Genomic DNA, 22,653 nt, shown 5'->3' with positions numbered 1-22,653 from the left:
AACATTTTAAATCAATTATTTTCAGCTGTTTATTGACACATTCATTGAGTTCAAAACTCTTTATAATACAGCTTAATACTTCGATTGTTGGAGAGATTCGCTATTACTCAGTAATAGTTTGTATTTGCATTTCTTTCAAATTCAAATACAACCAATATTTAAACTCGAAACCTAGAATTGTTTATTTGCTTAGCTGAAAATGTGTCTTTTATGCTATTCCTATATGCACATTTTCATCTTATATTTAATTATTTTAAGATCCTATTCTTGTGCGGAATGTGGCTCAGGAGGTAGGGCGTGTTGTCTGGTAACCGGAGGGTTGCTAGTTCGACCCCGGCTCCTCCTAGCTGAGTGTCGAGGCGTCCCTGAGCAAGGCACCTCACCCTGACTGCTCCTGAAGAGCTGGCTGTCGCCTTGCGTGGTTGACACCGCCGTCGGTGTGTGAATGTGTGCATGAATGGGTGAATGTGAGGCAAGATTGTAAACCCCTTTGAGGGGGCGACTGCTAAGAAAAGCGCTGTTTGAATGCCGTCCATTTAACATTACCAATTGTGATTCTCACTAACATCCTCATGGTGGGAATCCCGTTTCGCACCGTTATCCATCCGTTTATCTTATTGAATTCCTAACCTGTGCTCCCCTTCCTCCCCAGACCGAGCCCCAGACCCAGACAGCTCGACAGGTGAGGTAGTCTGGTGTTCCCACACGCCTCCTCCCCCCCCCCCCCCCCCCGCTCACCTCATCGCGGCGGTTCTGAAGGATGACCGCGCTGCCCGTGCGCTCCCCATCTTGGTGACCTGGCGTCTGATGTCCCAACGGCGGAAGCATCATGGCTCATGGCAAATCGACGATTACCGTGGACGAGTACAGCTCCAACCCCACGCAGGCCTTCACACACTACAACATCAACCAGAGCCGCTTTCAACCCCCGCACGTCCACATGTGAGTACACACACACACACACGCACGTACACACACAAGCACGCAGTCGCGAACACGCACACACACACACACGCACACGCACTCAAACACACACACACGCACGCGCACTCAAACACACACACGCGCACTCAAACACACACACACGCGCGCACGCGCACTCAAACACACACACGTGCACACACACACACACACACACACGCACACGCACACACGCGCACATAATACAGTTGCCTTCAGGAGGTTGTGGTGATGTCATGAAGTATAAATGTGTTTTTCTGGGAAGTTTTCCCACTTGTAAGGGAAGTGAATCTGTTTCAGTTCAGGGTGTCAGTTCATGGTGTCTGACCTACTCGGTCACAGTATCGTCTTCCCATTTGTTAGCAGGCTCACGTCTGCATAGTGGAAAGTAATTTATAAGCAGAAAACCAGAGGATGTGTCAGGCATTTTCATGATGACCAGAATCAGAATCAGAAATCAGTAATATAAATCAAACCATTAACCATAAAAAATACGTGACAATGGATACGACATCTGATACCTTTTTTGTTTCACCCAGTTGGGCCAAACACACTAGTTAATTAATAACTAGTTAGTTCATTCATGTTCTTCCCTCGGACGTCATTACTTCCCTGCCAAGCTTGGGCATCTGCTGGTCAGTTTGGCCCCCAAAGGCCCCTGTGTGGTAATTACAGGCCTGTTGGGGCCCTGTTATCGCGGCAGCACGTGCCCACTCCGTCTGCATTAGACTGTTCCCTTTGCATATTTAGTAGCTCTTTTGTTTAGCTTTGCTCTTGTCAGGTGCGGCTAATAGACCCTGCGTTTTTATCGGTAGGTCAAAAAGAGCTGGGGCGAGCAGAAACACAAACCCTTGCTCCGGCACATTGCACCACTTATTAACACTCTCATCTGAAATGCGTCGATTTGCGTCGCTTTGGGCTTCTGGTAATTGCTCGACTCTGGAGCTTTTGGAGAGTCGATGTGGCGTCGGCCACTGGGTGTTTTTTCTCCACCTTGTCTAATGTTTCCACTGTGATTCCATCGCTGCTCTGGCGTGCCGGGGCATGCCATCCACTGGCTGCTGTCCCTCCTCCTGCTGCTGCTGCTGCCCCACTGCTGTCTTTGGCAAAATGTAAAATGGAGTCGGAATGTTTCAGAGGAAACTTTGCGCTACGGCATCTTTAGTTACAGTTATAACATGGTCTGAGGCGTCCGGTGCCCTCCGCACTGATATGAAATGCCGTCATGTGGCCCCGGGCCCAGGCCCACTGGACAAACTCACCTTCTGTGCGTCCAAACGAAGCCGAGTTGGCCCAGAGTCACATTGGACGTTCACTGAAATGAACCGACTCTATGCATGGATTTGTGCTCCAAATGGCTTATTTGTATATCTATATATTTATTTAACATGGGATAACCAATGTAAGAGGAAAAAGAGTTTCCCCAATGGGAAGTATTTGAAATGTGCGTGTTTCTATAGACTTGTCTTTTGTAGAAGGATGTGATGGGGGCTGTGGTCTCTCTCTCTCTCTCTCTCTCTCTCTCTCTCTCTCTCTCTCTCTCTCTCTCTCTCTCTCTCTCTCTCTCTCTCTCTCTCTCTCTCTCTCTCTCTCTCTCTCTCTCTCTCTCTCTCTCTCTCTCTCTCTTCCCCCCCCCCCCCCCCCCCCCCCGGTGTGTGTTTGGATAAATACATTACGCTGTTTCCTGGGCTCCACAGAGCCCTCTGTGTTTGAGCCCATCATTCTTAAACTCAGAGACTGGGAAACCCTGACACACACATACCCCCCCCCCCCCACCGACCTTGCGTGGGGGATGCTTCTAGAATACGCGGGTCTGTTCTGGGAAAGTACGGCTTGTTTAGATTGGACGGAGATAAAGATCCAGCCCGCCTGGGGTATAACCATCCAGCGCTTCCACCCTCGGATAAAAGTTGCTGCTGCTCTTGAACTAGGGCACGGAAAAAAGGGAAAAATGAAGAAAAAACAGAAGTTGGGGGTTGCCTGCCCTTTTGAAATGTTATCCCTGTTAATGTCCCCCCCTCGCTTCCCCAGCACAGCGCGCCTCCATTCCCCCCAGACTGAATATTTAGATTGCACTGGACTACAACAGTGGCTTTTGTGAGACACGCAAAGGAGTATTGGGTCTCACAGGGAAGTGTGTGTGTGTGTGTGTGTGTGTGTGTGTGTGTGTGTGTGTGTGTGTGTGTGTGTGTGTGTGTGTGTGTGTGTGTGTGTGTGTGTGTGTGTGTGTGTGTGTGTGTGTGTGTGTGTGTGTGTGTGTGTGTGTGCGCGCGCGTGTGTGTCTTCAACGTGCGTTTGTGTGTGTGCGTTTTGTGGGTGTCTGCGTTAATGAAAAAACAAGCAACGGGCACGCACACAGACAGGCCCCTAACGTTGCCAATTACCAGCTAATGCCTTGGAACGTGACCCCTAAATTGCGAGGGAACATGGGAGCCCGTCTCTCTCTAGCCGGGGTCGCCTCGCTCAGACTGGCGCTGCTCGGCTTTCCCTTCCTGCATGTCTCCGCTTTTTTTCCTTCCCCCCCCCCCCCCCACCACCCAACCGTTGTGAACATATGCTTCCAGTTGGGTCAGTAATGGCATCGCAAGCAGTAAGAACGGGACCTGGGCCAACATCTGGGGGCGGGGGGGGGTGGTGGAGAGAGATGCAGAGACAGTGGTGGCCGCACTGGGAGCTGAGGGACAGGGCTGGAGGAACACAGGTGTGTGTGTGTGTGTGTGTGTGTGTGTGTGTGTGTGTGTGTGTGTGTGTTCAATGTGCGTCTATGTGCATGCGTATTGTGGGTGTCTGTACTTCTGTGTGTGTGCGTCTATGTGTATGCGTATTGTGGGTATCTGTACTTCTGTGTGTGTGTGTGTGTGTGTGTGTGTGTGTGTGTGTGTGTGTACTTGAGTATTCTCTTTTATCCAACCATGCTCGCAGTCTCTTTATGCCCAGCCTCCCCACGCGATGCTCGGTTCTCTCTTCCAGTCTTTCTCTCTGTCGCTTCCCTCCTAAATGAATCCCACGATGGCCGTGCCTCCCACCGCGAGGCCCACCTATTCAGACAGTGGCCTGCGCTGTTACGTAACGCAACATGTGCCGGCGCTGTCTGCTGTATATATTTAAACAGAGAGGACCTACGTGTAAACGCAAAGGGGCCATCTGAGCCTCCTGCGCGCTAAATACTAAGGTTTGACCGTTTGAAGTGTACACGGCACTAAAATGTCCCCCGCCTCGCCCCGGTCTCGACTCTCCAGCCTCTCCTTCCAGCCTAAACTGTGCTCTGCTGTGGGAAGCAACCCAAATGTTTATACCCCCGGAGATAGCCCGGGCATAAACAGTTAGCTTGAAGTTCCACACCAAACACAACTGATTATTATTTATTTATGCTTCATTTGAAAGGGACAGATACTGGGTACATAGACAAACTGGGAACAGCTATACAAACTGGGAACAGCTATCCATACTGGGAACAGCTATCCAAACTGGGAACAGCTATCCAAACTGGGAACAGCTATCCAAACTGGGAACAGCTATCCAAACTGGGAACAGCTATCCAATGCAAGTAACGTATTGCTTATAGCGGATGCTTATTTGCAACACCCATCGCTAGAAGGGCTTTATGATGACTTTATGACGATTGCATCATCCCTTCTGCAGCCCCTTTTCTGTTTCTTCCTCCTAGCCTCTTTCTTCTTCCTCCTCCTCAATTGGACTAACCTCTCCCCGACCAGATGCCTGGTTCATTACAGTGTCCCCATGAATAATTAAGAGAGCCCCTATATGTGTTAAATCGGTTAACGATGGCGGCGGCCTGGTCTGCGTTCTGACGCCCGTTAAGGAAGCTGCATCAAAGGAACACGTCGGTGTGGATGAGATGCCACTTGCTTTGCTTTTTAATGAAGACCCCGGGTTCATTGCCTTTCATACGGAGGGTGTGTTCATTTGGGACGCGGCGTGCGAGAGCACCGGGGACAGATTGTGAATTTAAAGTTTGTTTTAAAGTTTTGTTTGTTGTTTTTCTCAGCACATCCCACCATCCTATCTTCTGTTGCCTTAATGTAAAAAAAAAATGGATTATGAATTGCTATGTTGTTCCGCACAACCATAATAATTAGTATACACTTAACAAGATGATTTATTTTTAATTATAGAAGTAAATAGATTGTTTTCTATATGCGTTTATTTTGCCGCAATAGTTGAATCAAAATATGTTTCAAAAGGTTTCTTGATCTAGTTGAGTCCCGGAAGGTGAAAGTAATTGTGTGAAAGTAATTATAATGGAGGTAAAGACCTCAGATGCTGATTCAAAGGAGCATTTTCATCTACTTTGGCACTTGGGCTTTGCATTACGCACTCTTTCAAAGCATTATCCTCAGTCTGTCTCGCTGTTCATCACATTGACAATAAACAGGCTCCTCGTCAGTTTGAAGGGCGTCTCCTGTGACGACGTGGGGTGGTTCGATCATTTAGAGCATCTCTTGCATAAAAGGGATGTGTTTTTATGCATCTTATCTATAAAAGGATAGTTTTTCCACGAATACTACACACCTGTTTTTTTTCCCCTTTAACAAAAAATCTTTTAAAAGAAGCCGTGTCTCACTCTGCGGTCCTTTGATCTCGCCTCCCTCCCCCTGTCAGGTCGCCTTCTGTCTCCCCCCCCCCCCCCCCCCCCCACTACACCTCTCCTGGTCGCTGTAAGGAGCTCTGGTCAGGTCGGCAGCCAAACCCCTCGCAAGACAAAGAGCCGTTTCCATTTTGTCGCCCTTTTTGTCCCCACCGGCTTTCCTCTGAACCGCTTCGTTCTTTTCCCCCTTCCCCTTTTCTTTCTTCCTTTCTTCCCTTTCCTTTCTTTCTGCTCGCCGTAATGAAACGGGAGACCCCTTGATTTAAGCCCCTCCCCCACACCCCCACCCCCCCCCCCCCCCCCCCCCACCTTGGGGCCTTGCGTGGAGGGCCGGTGTTAAGTGACGGTTGACATTGGACAGGTCTGTTGTTGTACTGATTGAGACCCTTTTGATGTCCTTGAGACGCCGGGCTCTGTTCCCCCGCCCTCCCCCACATACCACCACCCCCACCCCCCACCGCCACCTCCCCCACCTAGCACCACCCCCACCACCTCCTCCCCCACCTAGCACCACCACCTGCCCCACCTAGCACCACCACCTCCTCCCCCACCTAGCACCACCACCACCACCTCCTCCCCCACCTAGCACCACCACCCACCGCCTCCTCCCCCACCTAGCACCACCACCCACCGCCACCTCCCCCACCTAGCACCACCACCACCTCCTCCCCCACCTAGCACCACCACCCACCGCCACCTCCCCCACCTAGCACCACCACCCACCGCCACCTCCCCCACCTAGCACCACCACCACCTCCTCCCCCACCTAGCACCACTACCACCTCCTCCCCCACCTAGCACCACCACCACCACCTCCCCCACCTAGCACCACCACCACCTCCTCCCCCACCTAGCACCACCACCACCTCCTCCCCCACCTAGCACCACCACCCACCACCTCCTCCCCCACCTAGCACCACCACCCAACGCCACCTCCCCCACCTAGCACCACCACCACCACCTCCCCCACCTAGCACCACCACCCACCGCCACCTCCCCCACCTAGCACCACCACCCACCGCCTCCTCCCCCCCCTAGCACCACCACCCACCGCCTCCTCCCCCACCTAGCACCACCACCCACCGCCACCTCCCCCACCTAGCACCACCACCCACCGCCACCTCCCCCACCTAGCACCACCACCCACCGCCACCTCCCCCACCTAGCACCACCACCACCTCCTCCCCCACCTAGCACCACCACCCACCTCCTCCCCCACCTAGCACCACCACCACCACCTCCTCCCCCACCTAGCACCACCACCCACCACCTCCTCCCCCACCTAGCACCACCACCCAACGCCACCTCCCCCACCTAGCACCACCACCGCCACCTCCCCCACCTAGCACCACCACCACCACCTCCCCCACCTAGCACCACTACCACCATCTCCCCCACCTAGCACCACCACCAGCCCCTCCCCCACCTTGCAGCACCACCAACCCCCCATCCCTTGGAGCCCGGCAGCCATGAACGCTTGAAGGCTCGTCCCTATGATGTCCAACAACGAGGGGGTGCTCCGCCTGCTGCGGAGCACACACACCCGTCCAACGCCACCCACCCACTGGGTCTTTACCATTTGGCACATTTGGCATTTGCCGTTGGCATTGAGTGCTCAGCGACCGCCACTGTTGCCGTTGTCCTTGCCGATGGTAATGGCTCCGGCCTCCAGGTTGAATGAGCTGCGGTCCCGCGGTGGTTGTAGTGGTTGTAGGGCTGTTGGGGATATTGTTGTGAGGTGCTGTGTGTTTTTTCTGCTTATGCAAGCACACGTTGGCGGTCGACGCAGCAAACGCGTGTGCGTGCGTGTGCGTGTGTGTGTGTGTGTGTTTTTCGTTCTTCGGATTCGTCACTCATTCGGTCCTGGGTTCTCCATTGGTGTCTGATTCTGAGGCTTTGTCCCTGCTTTGGGGGGCGACCATAACACATCTTGCCCTCTTTCTCTCTCTTTCTGTCCCTCCCTCTCTCCCTCTCTCTCTCCCTGACTCTGCTGCTGTCTCTCGCCCGTCGCCCCCGAGGCTAGAAGCCTGTCAGCAGCAACAATTAAGAGCAGGGCTGTAATGAAAGAGGCATTAGCCCGGGCAATTTATGTCTCAATGCAGCGCTGGAAGGTTCCTTTGGTGCTGATATTTCAGGCGTGCTTCGCCCATTACAGAGGGGGCGTGTGTCACGAGGATGCTTCCTCGTTGGATAAATAAAAGTGTGTGTGTGTGTGTGTGTGGGGGTGTGTTAGGTAGGTGGGTGGGTGTGTGGGTGGGTGGGTGTGTGGGTGGTAGAGAGAGTAGGGCAGGGTTCTATTGTGTTTATTTAGCTCTGGTTTCTATTTGGTCTGTATTATGTGTTCTTCTGCTCATCTATACCACACACACACACACACACACACACACACACACACACACACACACACACACACACACACACCCACACACACACACACACACACACACACACACACACACACACACACACACACACACACACACACACACAGTTATTATCCATTGGTCGCTTCCACACTCTTGACGTTTTTTCCCTTCCACCTTTCTGTTCAGTCACCTTGTTCGCTTGTTACCAGATTCCACCTACTGCTCTTATTCCATTACGCAGGGTACGGGTCTCTGTCTCTCCGTCTCCCTCAGCCTCTCTCCCTCTCCCGATATTCCTCTGCTCATTCTCTTCCCCTGAAGTTTATTGAATTAGCACAGACGGCTGCATCGCTGCTGATAAGGGAGGCACTCACGCTGCCCTACCCTGCCTCAGAGAGGGGGAGAGGGAGGGAGGTAGGGAGGGTGTATGCCTGAGCGTGCAGTGTCTGTCTGTGTGTGTAGCGTGTGCGTGTGTAGGCTGGATCCCTCATTGTTGCAGGGCTGATTCCCCAAAGGAACACGATATTTTTTCGAATGATTTGTCCGTCTTAGGGACGTTCATTGGTTGTAAGTTCATCAGAGATTGATCAACAAAAACATCGGTAAAGGTTACACACACACACACACACACACACACACACACACACACACACACACACACACACACACACACACACACACACACACACACACACACACACACACACACACACACACACACACACACACACACACACACAGCTAACTTCCGAATGTGCAGAACTCTGGCCAGAGCTCAGACTTAAGGCTCTCAGAGGGTTTCATTAGAGGAGAAAGGAGTCCTTATTTATACAACGCCTAATGGCCATTGCGGCTCCTAATGGCGTCCCCATCCCGGGGCCGGCGAGGGCTAAGTGCTCCTGCTGCTATCAGACCCTCAGCCCAAACACACGGCCTGAGATATTCACCTCTCCCGCCGCCGTCTGTCCGACAGGGCCCCTGTTAACCGCTGGGAAGACACACGCACACACATAGACACGCAGACAGACACACACACACACACACACACACATAGACACGCAGACAGACACACACACACACACACACACACACACATAGACACGCAGACAGACAGACACACACACACACACACACACACACACACACACACACACGCACACATAGACATGCAGACAGACACACACACAGAGACACACACACATAGAGACACAAACACGCACTCTGGGTGCACAGCGCCTTGTTAATGGAGGAATATATTTACACCCTTGGCATTTTGGCTGACGGGTCGTATCCTTGTGGACGCTCTGGAAAGGCAACCGAGCTGAGCAGGTATTATACGAGGGAACAAGAGGCCGTCGTGTGTCGTGTGCACAGAACTGCCCTGTTTTAAACGTACAATGATCACTGTGTCAGAGGTGCAAATCATACCGATACGGTGAAGAGATCTTCCTGAGTGCTGATAAGAAGCTACAAAGTCTTCCACGCTCGCCCACGACGGAGCATATGGCGTGCGACCGGCCGCTCGCCGCCGGTCTGGGAGGGCGGGGCCACTGATGCCTTTATTAGCAGCTCTCCTTACCGCTGCCACGCAGGAAACCCGAGGTGGTTAGAGCCATGCTCGCTCAACCGCGGCGCTATTGATTACAAATCATTAGGACCAAACCCGGCGCAGTAGGACTGGATTAACAATGAGGGGGGGGGCGGGTCTTAACTCTAGGGTGTGGAACACTTTGACGCCACTAAAGGGAACGTTGGAGGGTAGGGAAGAGAAGGTGAGGAAAATTAGGAAGGAAAAGCAGCACACTTGTTTGGGTCTCAGACGAGTGTTCAGCTTGGGGGGCAGTTGACCCCGTTAACCCTGGGTGGCGCTGGTGGTGGTGGTGGTGGTGGTGGTGGTGGTGGTGGTGGTGGTGGAGGCGTGGGTGGCCTGGACAATGTGGAAGAATTTCTTATCAATATATTATTACCTGTGGCCCAATGCGAAAATGTATCCGTCAGATCTCTGCTGCATTAATTAAAAAAATCGAACTCACGGTATTATAACATGTGCATGTGCATGTGATTTGACACCGCTATATGAGAATCAATTAATTTGGTAATTTAATGCTGGTTAAAGACTGTAACCCATTAGCCGGCCCTTCCCCCAAACCGATCCGAATCCTCTTTCGGATACAATTGATGTTGCCAATATACTTGTATGTTATTTTATCTTGCCTCTGAGCAGTAAAAAAAACAATGGCATGGCTCTTAATGAGGATAACGTTGAGCAAAGTAGCACATTGATTGAAACAGGAGAACCCTTGATTTAAGTCCCTCCTTCGCACCACCCACCCATTGACCAGAAGTCTCAAAACCGTAATGACTACGCATATCATTTCATAATAACCACGCTAACTAGTTGCTATTGTGCATCAAAAACGACTGATTTAAGGACAATGGTTGGCCTTCTCTAAACCTAAATAACTTTATTGAAATAGCCGCTCCGCCCTCTGGCCCAAGGGTCGGTGTGGCATTGCACTAAATCCATTTTCCCGTTTGGATTCTGTTCGAGATGTGTTTCGGGGTGTCAAGAGTCCGCTGCTTTCTATTCCGATCGTTGGACGTACAGGAAGTGCTCCGGCGATCAGAGCGTTAATGTGGAGCTGCAGCAGCGGCATAGGGGGGTGCAGGGAGACGAGCAGGCGGAGGCCAGCCACCCGCTTATCTGCCTGCGAGTTAAGTGTCACGTCTGGAGGGGCGCGCTCGCTCGGCTGAACTCTGACCCAATTTACTGGTGTGTTTTTTCAAAAGGCCAGCCGGGCCAAGTGGGCTCCGTCAAATAAAATATCCTCCTGCGAACATCAGAGGGCTCTCTGACCCTCTCTCGCTCTCCCTCCCTCTGCCTCTGCTTCAGACCTCTCTCGCTCTCCCTCTGCCTCAGACCTCCCTCTCTCTCTCTCCCCCTTTCTCTCACACGCAGACATCTCTCTCTCCCTCTCCCTGCTTTAGACATCTATCTCTCTCTCATTCTACTTTAGATCTCTCTCTCTCTCTCTCTCTCTCTCTCTCTCTCTCTCTCTCTCTCTCTCTCTCTCTCTCTCTCTCTCTCTCTCTCTCTCTCTCTCTCTCTTCCCCCCCCCCTCTCCCTCTCTCTCTCTCTTCCCCCCCCCCTCTCCCTCCCTCCCTGCTCCCGTATGCTGAGGTTCTCTCTGAACTCCATGTACACATGTAACCAATAACAGGCTCTGTTTTCCATTGGCACTCTTCCAGAACCCTTGTGCTGCTTTGCGTGCCCTGTAGGATTACTTTTCATTTTTTACGTACGAGACTTCCCTTCTTTTAATTTAAATCCGTCTCAAGTATTTATTTAGTACATTTTAAATTCCCATTCTCTCCTCGGCGGTTGGGGTGACCTCAGTGCTGAGCCCCGCTGGGTTTTCCCGCTAATCCTCTCGTGTTGTTTATGTAATCAAGCAGCGATGCCGAGGACCTGTCTGCCTCGCTCTCTCCTCCCTCGCCGCTCTTGAGGATATTTCTGGGGCTCGGCGCCTGATCTGGTGTCGGCTCTCGTGTCACGGTGGATTTTAAGAGTGTGCTGTCACCCTCTTTTAGCCTATTAGCATTTCTCTCTCTCTCTCGCTCTCGCTCTCTCTCTCGCCCGCCAACCCCCTTCTGTCTGGCGCTCTCCCCCTTTGATCTCTGATGTCACGCCGTGGCACAGGAAGAGATCGGCATGCTAACGGGGGGGGATGGGATGAAAAGAAAAGGAGTCAACGTTGCTCACTGCTCGAGAACTTGCTAACGTGCTAAGGTCGGGCAACAATGCTAACGCAGTCGGCCGACCGCGTCTGAGACAATGGTTAAATATTCGTCGAGTTTTTGCCAATCTTTTCCATTTTGTTTTTAATTGTATCTGGAGTGCCAGGGAGCGCCGTAATGGAGCGGTGGCTAACGGCTCCTCGTTAGGCTGCACTCCTGTTCATGTTACTTATCAAGTGCTACGTCGTTATGTATCCAGATGGAAACCAATCAGTGCAGAGAGCTGGTGTGTGTGTGTGTGTGTGTGTGTGTGTGTGTGTGTGTGTGTGTGTGTGTGTGTGTGTGTGTGTGTGTGTGTGTGTGTGTGTGTGTGTGTGTGTGTGTGTGTGTGTGTGTGTGTGTGTGTGCGCGTGTGCATAATGCATATACATTAATGCAGTTTGCGCTGCCAAGAACTGCTCTTAATTCATAGGCGCTGCAAGTATTTGCTTTCATTCTGGCAGTAAATTAAATCTCAGAGGAAGGAGCGAGGCAGGCTGTTTCTTTTTTTTGTTTTTCCATATTTGTGTGTGTGTGTGTGTGTGTGTGTGTGTGTGTGTGTGTGTGTGTGTGTGTGTGTGTGTGTGTGTGTGTGTGTGTGTGTGTGTGTGTGTGTGTGTGTGTGTGTGTGTGTGTGTGTGTGTGTGCGCGCGCATTGCACTGCATCCTTCCCTCTTCTATAACTAGAACTTTCGAATCCTTTAAAGCGGCATGACGTGTAGGCCCACAGAGAACCAGACTCTGTGTGTGTGTGTGTGTGTGTGTGTGTGTGTGTGTGTGTGTGTGTGTGTGTGTGTGTGTGTGTGTGTGTGTGTGTGTGTGTGTGTGTGTGTGTGTGTGTGTGTGTGTGTGTGTGCGCGGCAGAGCTATACTTATTCACCGCACCCAGTCAATAACAAATATCATTATCTCCTTGGCTAGATTTTTCATTTCATTTGGCCTCACTGGATTGCATGCGGATTGCAGTGCTAGTCCCAAACAGACAGTACCTCTCTCACTCCCTCCCCGGCCCTCTCCGTCTCCCCCCGGTCTGAACAAGCCACCAGAGAGACATCCACCAGGCCAGTGGGGACCTTTTACTTAAGGTGGACCACTAATGTGTCATTAAGGCTTTTCGCAGACCACCTCTTATGCAAACGGTAAAACATATAGCACTAAACTTGTGGTGGCTGAGCAAAGAGTGCCAGCCCCCCCCTAGACACACAATTACAACTGCAAGAACGCCAGTGGGAAACAGTGGAAAGAAAAGTCAGCAACACTAAGTGCGTGTATTGTTTGTGTATTGAGCAAACACAAATTAACATTTTTTTTTAATTGTAAACATCCGATGCAATGCACAAAGCAATAAAATAACAAGGCATAATTCTATATTTTCTGAAATAATATAACAACAATAATTGCACACTTATTTATGTGACTATTTCAAGAATACAATCCCAGTACCGCCTGCCCTCCCTCCATGTGTTCCACCAGTACACGCCGACCACAGGTTGAAAACCAGTGCACTGGGGATCGAAAACCACAAACCATTGTCCTCTCCCAGACGTTCAACCTTGGGGTAAACCCAGCACCGGCGGGCTGTGACGCCCGACTCGTAAGAACAGGTACTTCGGGAGGACTATTTAGGGAAGCAATTTCCATCTGGCTGTGATTTGCTTTGCTTTTATTCCTCTTCTCCACCTCCGAGGTTTCCCCTTTTGTGTTCGCCTCTCTCTCCCCCTTCGTTAACGGTGACTTCAGGGCCCCTAAAATCACCCGTTTGCTCGGGTCTCCCTTTGTGTGTTGTGTACTGTTTGTGCATAAACGCACACGTTTCACCACTTTGGTGTGTTTTTGTGTCGGTGGCGTGCGGGCTTGATTATGTGTCTGCCGTCGTCTGCCGAGTGACATCCCCTCTAATGGAATAATGGCCTTGTGGCAGGAGGCTGAAGGATTGAGCACCGCTGACTTCAATTACAGACAAAGCATATTTTATTTGCCCCCCCCCCCCCCCCACTCGTCCTGCCTTTTAAGTGGAAGAAAAGTATGTGTTTTTTTCTCCGTCCTTTTTTTTAAAGACATGCATGGATTTGAACAAAAGCCTCTCCCAAGCAGACTTAGCCCTAAGTGATTTCTCAACAGATAATGGAAAGCAAAGACACGGCGGCCCTTAATTCTCTTCTCTTCTTTAAAGCCAATCTGATGACACAAGTAGCCATTAGCCTCTTTGTTGGCACAAATCCATGTTTGGTGCCTAGGTGGGTTTTTGTGACGGCTGGTGTGTGGCTGTCCTGTTACTTCCTATTTATTTTGTATTTTTTTGGTTCGAAAATGCGCTACCAACAGAAAATGGCACCTCCCCCTCTACTAAACGTGTTTTGGTGGGAGCTAACTTGGCCATAGCTCAGAGAGCTGGTTACGATTGATAAAGCGCTATGGCCGACAGTAGGCAGGGTATTCAGTAGGGGAGCTGATCCTAGGGTCTCCTGTGAGGGAAGTCGTACCAGTTTAACGGTATGAACCAAAAAGGTTTAGTTTGTAAACTCAGAGGTTTTTCGGAACGCTAGAGAAAGGGATTAAGGCGTGAGTTTCCGAGCCAGTGTCTTGTGGTCCGTGAACCCTTCGCGAGGGGAGGCAGAGGAGTGGCAAGGAGGGAGGGAGGGAGAGAGAGAGAGAGGGAGGGAGGGAGGGTGGCTGACCGCGGAGCCAAGGGCAAGGTGTCGCGGCGTTCGGTCCAGAGGCTAGTACAGGGATGGTGAGTACCTGGGACACAGCGGAATTGAGGGCAAGGGGCACCGGTTTGACAGGGCTCCTGCCCAGAGAGTCGATTACCTCTGTGCCGGTTTGGAAGTGAATTCCACCTGCTCTGAGAAAGGTGGCTTTTTTTCTCCCAGAAAATAATACAAATTCACTTGGGCTTATACCTAACCAGGTGTTCGTCCAAGCGACCCAAACTGATTAATTCCTGTGTCAACTGTCCTGATTGTTGTCTGTGATTATCCTCAGTGCCCACATGGACAATGATTCAATCAGTGTGCTTGGCGGTGAGCGAGAATGTAGGGGGTTTTCCTCCACTCTACCCCGACCACAGCATCTGGGAAGCAACGCGGTGTGGTTGTGGAAGAGGCCCCGGGCTACAGAGCCTTGTTTCATTGCTTGCATTACTTGTGTTATTCTTTTGAGTTACAAAAAGGGAACCACAATGGATTCACTTCAGTTCTAAATCTGACTGGTCGGGGTTGGAACGGGCTGAGGTCTGTGTGTCTGTGTGTCTGTCTGTGTGTGTGTGTGTGTGTGTGTGTGTGTGTGTGTGTGTGTGTGTGTGTGTGTCTTCTGTGGTGGTTTTGTTGTGTCTGTTTCTCTGGGCTTTGCTCCGAGTGCACGCGGCGTGACGCCCGTTCCCCCTACTCCTCTCCCTTATTTATGAGCCTCAGCTTTCCCTGTGAAGTGTCAACGAGAAACACAACATGAACTTTGAGCTAATCCCCCGGTAACCCTCTGACCTATCTGTCCCCCCCCCCCCCCAGGGTCGACCCCATCCCCTACGACACCCCCAAGCCGACGGGACACACCCGGTTTGTGTGCGTGTCGGACACACACTCTCGTACGGATGGCATCCAGATGCCCTACGGGGACGTGCTCCTGCACACCGGGGACTTCACTGAGCTGGGCCTGCCCTCGGAGGTGAAGAAGTTCAACGACTGGCTAGGTGGGTACTGTGGTGGCGCAAACACAAACACATGCGCACACACACACACACACACGCAGACTCAAGCATACCAACACACACACACACACGCACACATGCACGCACGGGAAAAAAACACTCGCGCAAACGCACACAGGTGCACACGCACAAACCCACACACATTATTACATCAATGTATTAATGGAACACACACACGCGCGGCCACAAGCATGCCACCCGCACACACATGAACACACGGAAAAACACACTCGCGCAAACGCACACACGTGCACACGCACAAACGCACACACATTATTACATCAATGTATTAATGGAACACACACACGCAAACAATGTCACACCATCAGTGAATGGGAAAATCCCATTGGAATGAAAGAGGAAAAACCAAGCGTGCGTTGCTGTTGACCAGAGTATGCATAGCCTCCCTCCAAACCCCACCCACCCCTAACTCCCCTCCCCCCTCCCAACTGCTGGGCTCAAGTGTCCAGTTTAACCCCTGACCTAACACTCTGGCCCAGTTAACCTCTGACCCCTGGTCCCGGCCCTTGAGCCGTGGGTGGCAGCTTTGTGTCTCCCCGAGGTGCTGAGTTGACAGCGGACAGACCTCCGGGGGTCAGGGAGCCGATGGCTCTGCTCTTTAGTTTCCCTGCCGCTATGCTGGTCTGATAGATATGTTGAACCCCGGTGTCACCACACCCAGACACACACTCACGCTGACACACACACACCCACATATAGACACACGCACGCTGGAGAGCACATACCCACATGGAGACATAGATACACATACACATACACATGCACATGCACACACATAGACACACACTCGGGTAGACACACACATGGACACACATAGATGCACAAAAACACACATGCACGTAGATGCGCGCACACACACACACACACACAAGTAGACATACACACGCGTGCGTACGCACGCACGCACACAAACACACAGACGCACGCACACAACCACTTGTAGACGCACACACCCGCACCACTTGCACACACACATGCAGACAAACACACATGCTTAGATACATCTGGGGTCGGCTACTCTGCAGGCACGTACACGGGCCCCAGCTCCGGCAGTCCATCACGCTGCCGTCTCGGGAGGGGCCTGGCCTGCCAGCCCCCCGTCAGCACTTCTGCTGACACCTGTACACCAGCCACTGATTAACAAGGAAGGGGCGGGCAGGGGTCTAAGAGCAGGGCTCACGGGCAGACGACGCAGTGAGCTCCAATGAGAGCACGTCCGTCTACAAGTTTATCCATGGATTATTATGGGATGGAGGGTTTTTTTTGGTCACGGTCTGTCGATTCTGTAGTGTATTTTCTCTCCTGTCGATTTTTCTACCGTACAAACCTCTGTTGATTCTCCACGGTTTGTATTCGTGCCTTTCCTGAAAAGGATAGTATTATATTGAGTTGGTTTGTTGAGCTTTTACCTCCAAATATTCAGCGGTAAATGAGGATCCATAAATATGTATCAGCCCAGGTTTTTTGTTCATCAAGGTTATGGATGACACTCTGTCAATGAGACTTTCTTCAATAAGAATCAATAATTTAGGCTGAGTTGAAATATTAAAATTCCCAAAAGAAGCCAGCTTGTCTACACACAGTAGACTGTAAGTGTGTTTTTGTAAATGCATTGAATTCCTAGCAGAATCATCCCAAATATATATTTCTACCTTGCTGAAAAGCCATGCAATAATAAAGTGAACAATTATTACAATCCCAAAATATAATATAAATTCAGTAAATTCGAATATACTGAAGGGAGGTTTCAATCTCTTCGTGGAAGATTTATCTAAAAACTTATCTTTTCTAATTTACAAATTAGACAGAAAATATGAGAAATATGATTGACCCAGATTGTGTATAGATACAATTGCATTGTGTGCTTTTGTGCGACTTTGGTCTGTGAGGCCATGTAGGGACAGATCATTTTTAAATCATGATTTTTACATTTCATAAAAGCTGAAGTAACCAGCTTCCCTTGTTCCCCGGGATCAACATACACAGGCTTTATTTTCTGCATAGTTACTTCCACATCGGGCCGGGTCGTGTGTGTGTGTGTGTGTGTGTGTGTGTGTGGGTGTGTGGGGGTGTGTGTGTGTGTGTGTGTGTGTGTTTGCGCACATCTACGGGTATGTGTGAGTGTGCGGGCGTGGGGGAAACGTCGAGCAGCCAGGAAGAACTCATCACCGCATCCCGCTCTGTTTGCCAGAGACAGATGTGGAAGGCAGAAATAAAAACCTGCAAAAATAATTAATCAAGTGAAAAGGCAGCCCTAACTCCCGGCAGAGCCGTGGAGCCCAGGGTTGGCTGGCGGTAATTATGTTTCCACCACCTTTTCCGAATACCATGTTCCCGAGCTGCACAGGATGATTCAGTTTGGCTGTAAAGTGTGTGTGTGATCTAGTTAAGGGTTGCTGGGGGGACTGTGAGATGGAGCTATCTTATAGGGTTAGACTGAAATTTATGATGGCGAGACCGCAACAAGCTAATTCAGAGCAGCGGCAATGAAACCTATAGACCGGGGACTCATGATTCTTTTAGTCGCAGCATTAGAACACACACACACACACACACACACACACACACACACACACACACACACACACACACACACACACACACACACACACACACACACACACACACCTTAGATGAATGTGTCGGAATTTAATTACAGTCTGCTTTCAGCCAGTAGATGTTATTTTCCTTTTATTTTATTCTTTAATACCGTGCTTTCTCCGACCATAAAGAGATTATCTCGCCTCACCTTCATATTGCCCCTTTCACTTAACATTCCGTAATCGATTTTTATAGAAACGTTATGAGACATTCTTTATTTATCGCTTTTGCGACCAGGTCGCATCGCAGCAGAAGCACAAAGACGGAAAGGTGTTTAAAACGAAAAATGAAAAAAAAACAAGTGTAATTGTATTTCGTTTTACCAGGAGAACGGAGGTGACAGAGGCAGCCACCTCAGCGAGGTTACATCGGAGTCGGGCACAGAGTGAGGAGGTGGGCGAGGGAGGGGGAACTGAAAAGGACGACTGCAGTGAGAGGGCAGCAGTCGCGTAAAAGAATAATCAAATGGAAAGGGAGTGCGACGAAGGCTGAGGCCCTTTAGTGGAGAGGTGGATCGCCCCGGCATAAAGGAGAGAGTCTGCGGAGGCACCGAGAGGACGCCGGCTCCCAAGCATCTCTCTGTGGCTCGGCCAGGAGAAGAAGGGCGGAGGGAGGGGGAGGAGGAGGAGGAGGAGGAGGAGGAGGAGGGGGGAGTGGGAGGGACGGTGGAAAGGCTGATATTGAAATAGTTGAGGAGGCGACTTAGGTTGAAGTGGATGTTCTCAGCCGTCAGGATGGCGTGGCTTCAGGGTTAAGAAGGATCCTTTAGCCCCCAGAATATCTCCTAGTGTCTAGTACTTCAAGACGTAAGGTTTCTCCTCTCAGAGATCTTTGTGTTTTGAGCTAACTAGAACCCTAGCGTCTCTCATCAGTGTACTGCATGCATGTTGGGGATGTGTGTGTGTGAGTGTGTATGTGGGGTTGGGGGGGGGGGGTGTAAATGAGAATGACGGGGCCACTTAAGGATCCCAGCTGGAGATGAATTTTTTTCTGTTTGGTAGATCGTTGTAGAATAGAAGCCAAGGTAACGTTGGACAAAGAGCAAATGCCCCCTGCTACCCACAACCCTAAACCCCGACAGCTAGAGTGTTTCCCGTTTGTCGAGGTGGTTTTTGAAGGGAACAAAATAACTTGATAACCACAGTTAAACCACCTCTTCTATATGCTGTGTTAAGTTCATCCACAAACGCAACCTGATAAAAATGTGTATTTCTTTTCATAAACTGAGTCTGATGGTTTTTATGTCTTCCTGTGGCCCGCGGGGAATGGGATTGTTTGATGGGCCACTCCCTCTTAAGATGGCGGCTCACCGTCGTAAACCATCTGCCTGTTGAAGACGAGGTTTAGCACCGAAACGTCGCGAATAAATGAGCTAGACCGCGTGCTCCTGTCAGTCCTCCTGTCAGTGCTGAGTGCACTTTGGGCAACTGCTCTAACACCAATGATGCTTCTGGGAATAATCTCCCAAACTTAGCAAAGATGTATACCGCATGCTTTCTTCCTCTCCCGCTCTTCCTCCCCATGTCTCTTCTTTGCCCCCCCCCCCCCCCCAAATCCTTGAGGACACGAGGACCAACCAAATATTTGAACTTTTCCGTGAATTTGGCTTGATGCTTTGTCTTGACAGCCTTCACTCCCTGAAGTCCAGATTGAACCACAGCATGGAGCAGAAAGTGTTTGTTTTCCGTTTGCAGAGTCCCAGAGCTACATGATATCACGTTCGTTCGGGTTCTCCGACATCACTGGTACTTCCACAACAAGCAAAGACTCTCAATGGTGGTTATCTCGGTCATGGTCGAGAATGAATTGACGGAGAGAAGGGTTGGCGTTCGCCACACTCGCCCCGATCAAACTTGTGTACTCGCCCGACCAAACGAGTTCTATATCCGCTTTGCTTTCGGTGTGGTCGGTACCTGACCCCCACTCCCCCACCCCCCACTGTGCTCCCTCCTCCTCAACAACAGGCGGCCTCCCGTACGACTTCAAGGTGGTGATCGCCGGCAACCATGAGCTGACCTTCGACAAGGACTTCATGGCGGAGCTGGTGAAACAGGATTACTACCGCTTCCCGTCCGTCTCCAAGCTGAAGCCCGAGGACTTCGACAACGTGCAGTCGCTGCTCACCAACTGCGTGTACCTGCAGGACTCGGACGTCACCGTCAAGGGCTTTCGGATATACGGCACTCCATGGTGAGTCACTCTCGTTCGAAGTGTGTGTGTGTGTGCGTGCGGGCGTCTCTCCATAGGGTTTTGGTCATCAATAGATGAACTCGTTTTCCAGGCTGCCCTCTGCTGTGTCAGGGCTGTTATAGGATTTCCTATAAAAATGTCTTTAACCGTGTTGCCTCGCTTTCCTTTGGTAAGGGTGTGTGTTTTTGTGCGTTTTGTATTTGTTTGCGTGCCTTTACCCTGTTTATCGTGTTTCTGTTCCCTCGGCGAGAGAGTGCATCTTGAACCACGCGATACGCAAATGCTGTTCTGCACAAAGACACACACACACACACACACACACACACACACACACACACACACACACACACACACACACACACACACACACACACACACACACACACACACACACACACACACACACACACACACACACACACACACACACACACACACACACCCTTAATCCCCTATGGCCCCGTGGGGGGTTGCGTTACACCTGTGTTTTGACACGGGGTTAAGTGATACGCGTGGTACCGGGAGCCCGGTGAATGGGCTTACAGGTGTGAGGCGGGATCAGGAAGGAGGGGTTGTAATGGGGTTGAGGGGGGCTGGCTGCATCAGATCTCACACACACTCTCTGCCACGTACACTGTCTCACTCACACACACACACACACACGCACACTCTCTCTCGCACACACTGTCTCTCTAACACACACACATTGTCTCACACACACACTGTCTCACACACACACACACACACACACACACACACACACACACACACACACACACACACACACACACACACACACACACACACACACACACACACACACACACACACACACACACACACACTCTCACTGTCTCTCTAACACACACACACACTGTCTCACACACACAAACTGTCTCACACACAAACACACACACACAAACTGTCTCACACAAACACACACACACACACTGTCTATCTCACACACTTTCTCTCTCGTACACACTGTCTCCCACACACACAGACCCAGACCTTTTTATAAATATATATTTATATATGTTTGCACATTTATTTTGTGCTTGAACTGGTGTCGGTTGCAGTGTCATGTTTTGTGTGTGCGTGCGTGACGTGTGTGTGTTACTGTGCCCGCCTGTGTGTTACTGACGCCGTTTGTGTCAGTATGAGGCCGGGTTCTCAGCAGTGCTCCCCACCCCCCCCCCTCCTAAAATAGCTATCCAGGTCAACCCCTTCCTCCGCTCTCTATAATTAGACGGGCTGGCGGCAGTGTTGCCAGATTGGGCCCAATTTCCCGCCCACTATGGAGAGACCCTGGGTGCAGCGTGCTGCACCCAGGGTCTCTCCATATTGGGCGGGACATTGGGCCCAATCTGGCAACACTGGCTGGCGACCCTGCGGCGGAAGCTGGCTCTCTTCTTTTCGCTCTTCTTCTGTTTTGGGGGTATCTCTGCGTCCGGTTGCTTCGGCTGCTTTGTTCGTTTGTGTGTGTGTGTGTGTGTGTGTGTGTGTGTGTGGGGGGGGGGGGGGGGGGGGGGGGGCGGCTGTCTTTACATCCTGTAAGAGTAAATAGAAATATCAGGAAGGATGCCCCTACCTACCCTTCCCTGGTGGCTGTTTATTGTGAGACTGCTAAGTATCTGTTGTGACAGCTGGGGAGGGGGGTGCTGGGGGGACAGCTTGTAGCCCACACCGCTCCCCAGACACCCCCCCCCCCCCCCCCGGTCAGCCGCACCTCCTTCACACCCATATGCCACCGCGACCCCGAGGTCTGGGCCCCTTGTCTGGCGTGAGGTCTCACTTAGCCCTGCCATGACCCACACACACACACACACACACACACACACACACACACACACACACACACACACACACACACACACACACACACACACACACACACACACACACACACACACACACACACACACACACACACACACACACACACACACACACACACGCGTATACACACGAACACACGCGTATACACACGAACACACGCGTATACACACGAACACACGCGTATACACACGAACACACGCGTATACACACGAACACACGCGTATACACACACACACACGCGTATACACACACACACACATGCGTATACACACACACACATGAACACACGCATACTCACACACACACCTACTTGACCACCGGCTAACACCACCTGGGTGGGCCTGGTGGAGGTCAGCCCAGCTAATGCCAGGTCTGCTCAACACCATTAGCTGATAGGGACACACACACACACACACACACACACACACACACACACACACACACACACACACACACACACACACACACACACACACACACACACACACACACACACACACACACACACACACACGTACCAACTGCCAAAAACAACTGCTGGTCCTAGCGTCTTGGCTCCACCAACAGCACCCCCGACATTAGAC

General features: G+C 51.1%; 1 protein-coding gene across 1 annotated transcript; it reads left to right on the top strand.

The window, feature by feature from the left end:
* Positions 1-739: 739 nt before the first annotated feature.
* mpped2a (metallophosphoesterase domain containing 2a) lies at positions 740-20,234 on the top strand. Its single transcript, XM_056608630.1, has 3 exons — positions 740-942; positions 15,219-15,400; positions 20,005-20,234. Exons 1-3 carry the CDS (start codon positions 830-832, stop codon positions 20,232-20,234), a joined length of 525 nt encoding a protein of 174 aa, XP_056464605.1. The 5' UTR covers positions 740-829.
* Positions 20,235-22,653: the final 2,419 nt, after the last annotated feature.

This window comes from Gadus chalcogrammus, chromosome 14 (assembly GCF_026213295.1).
Source record: "Gadus chalcogrammus isolate NIFS_2021 chromosome 14, NIFS_Gcha_1.0, whole genome shotgun sequence".
Taxonomy (NCBI): Eukaryota; Metazoa; Chordata; class Actinopteri; order Gadiformes; family Gadidae; genus Gadus; species Gadus chalcogrammus.
The sequence above is the reverse complement of the archived record's forward strand: the minus strand, read 5'-3'. Positions and strand labels throughout refer to the sequence as shown.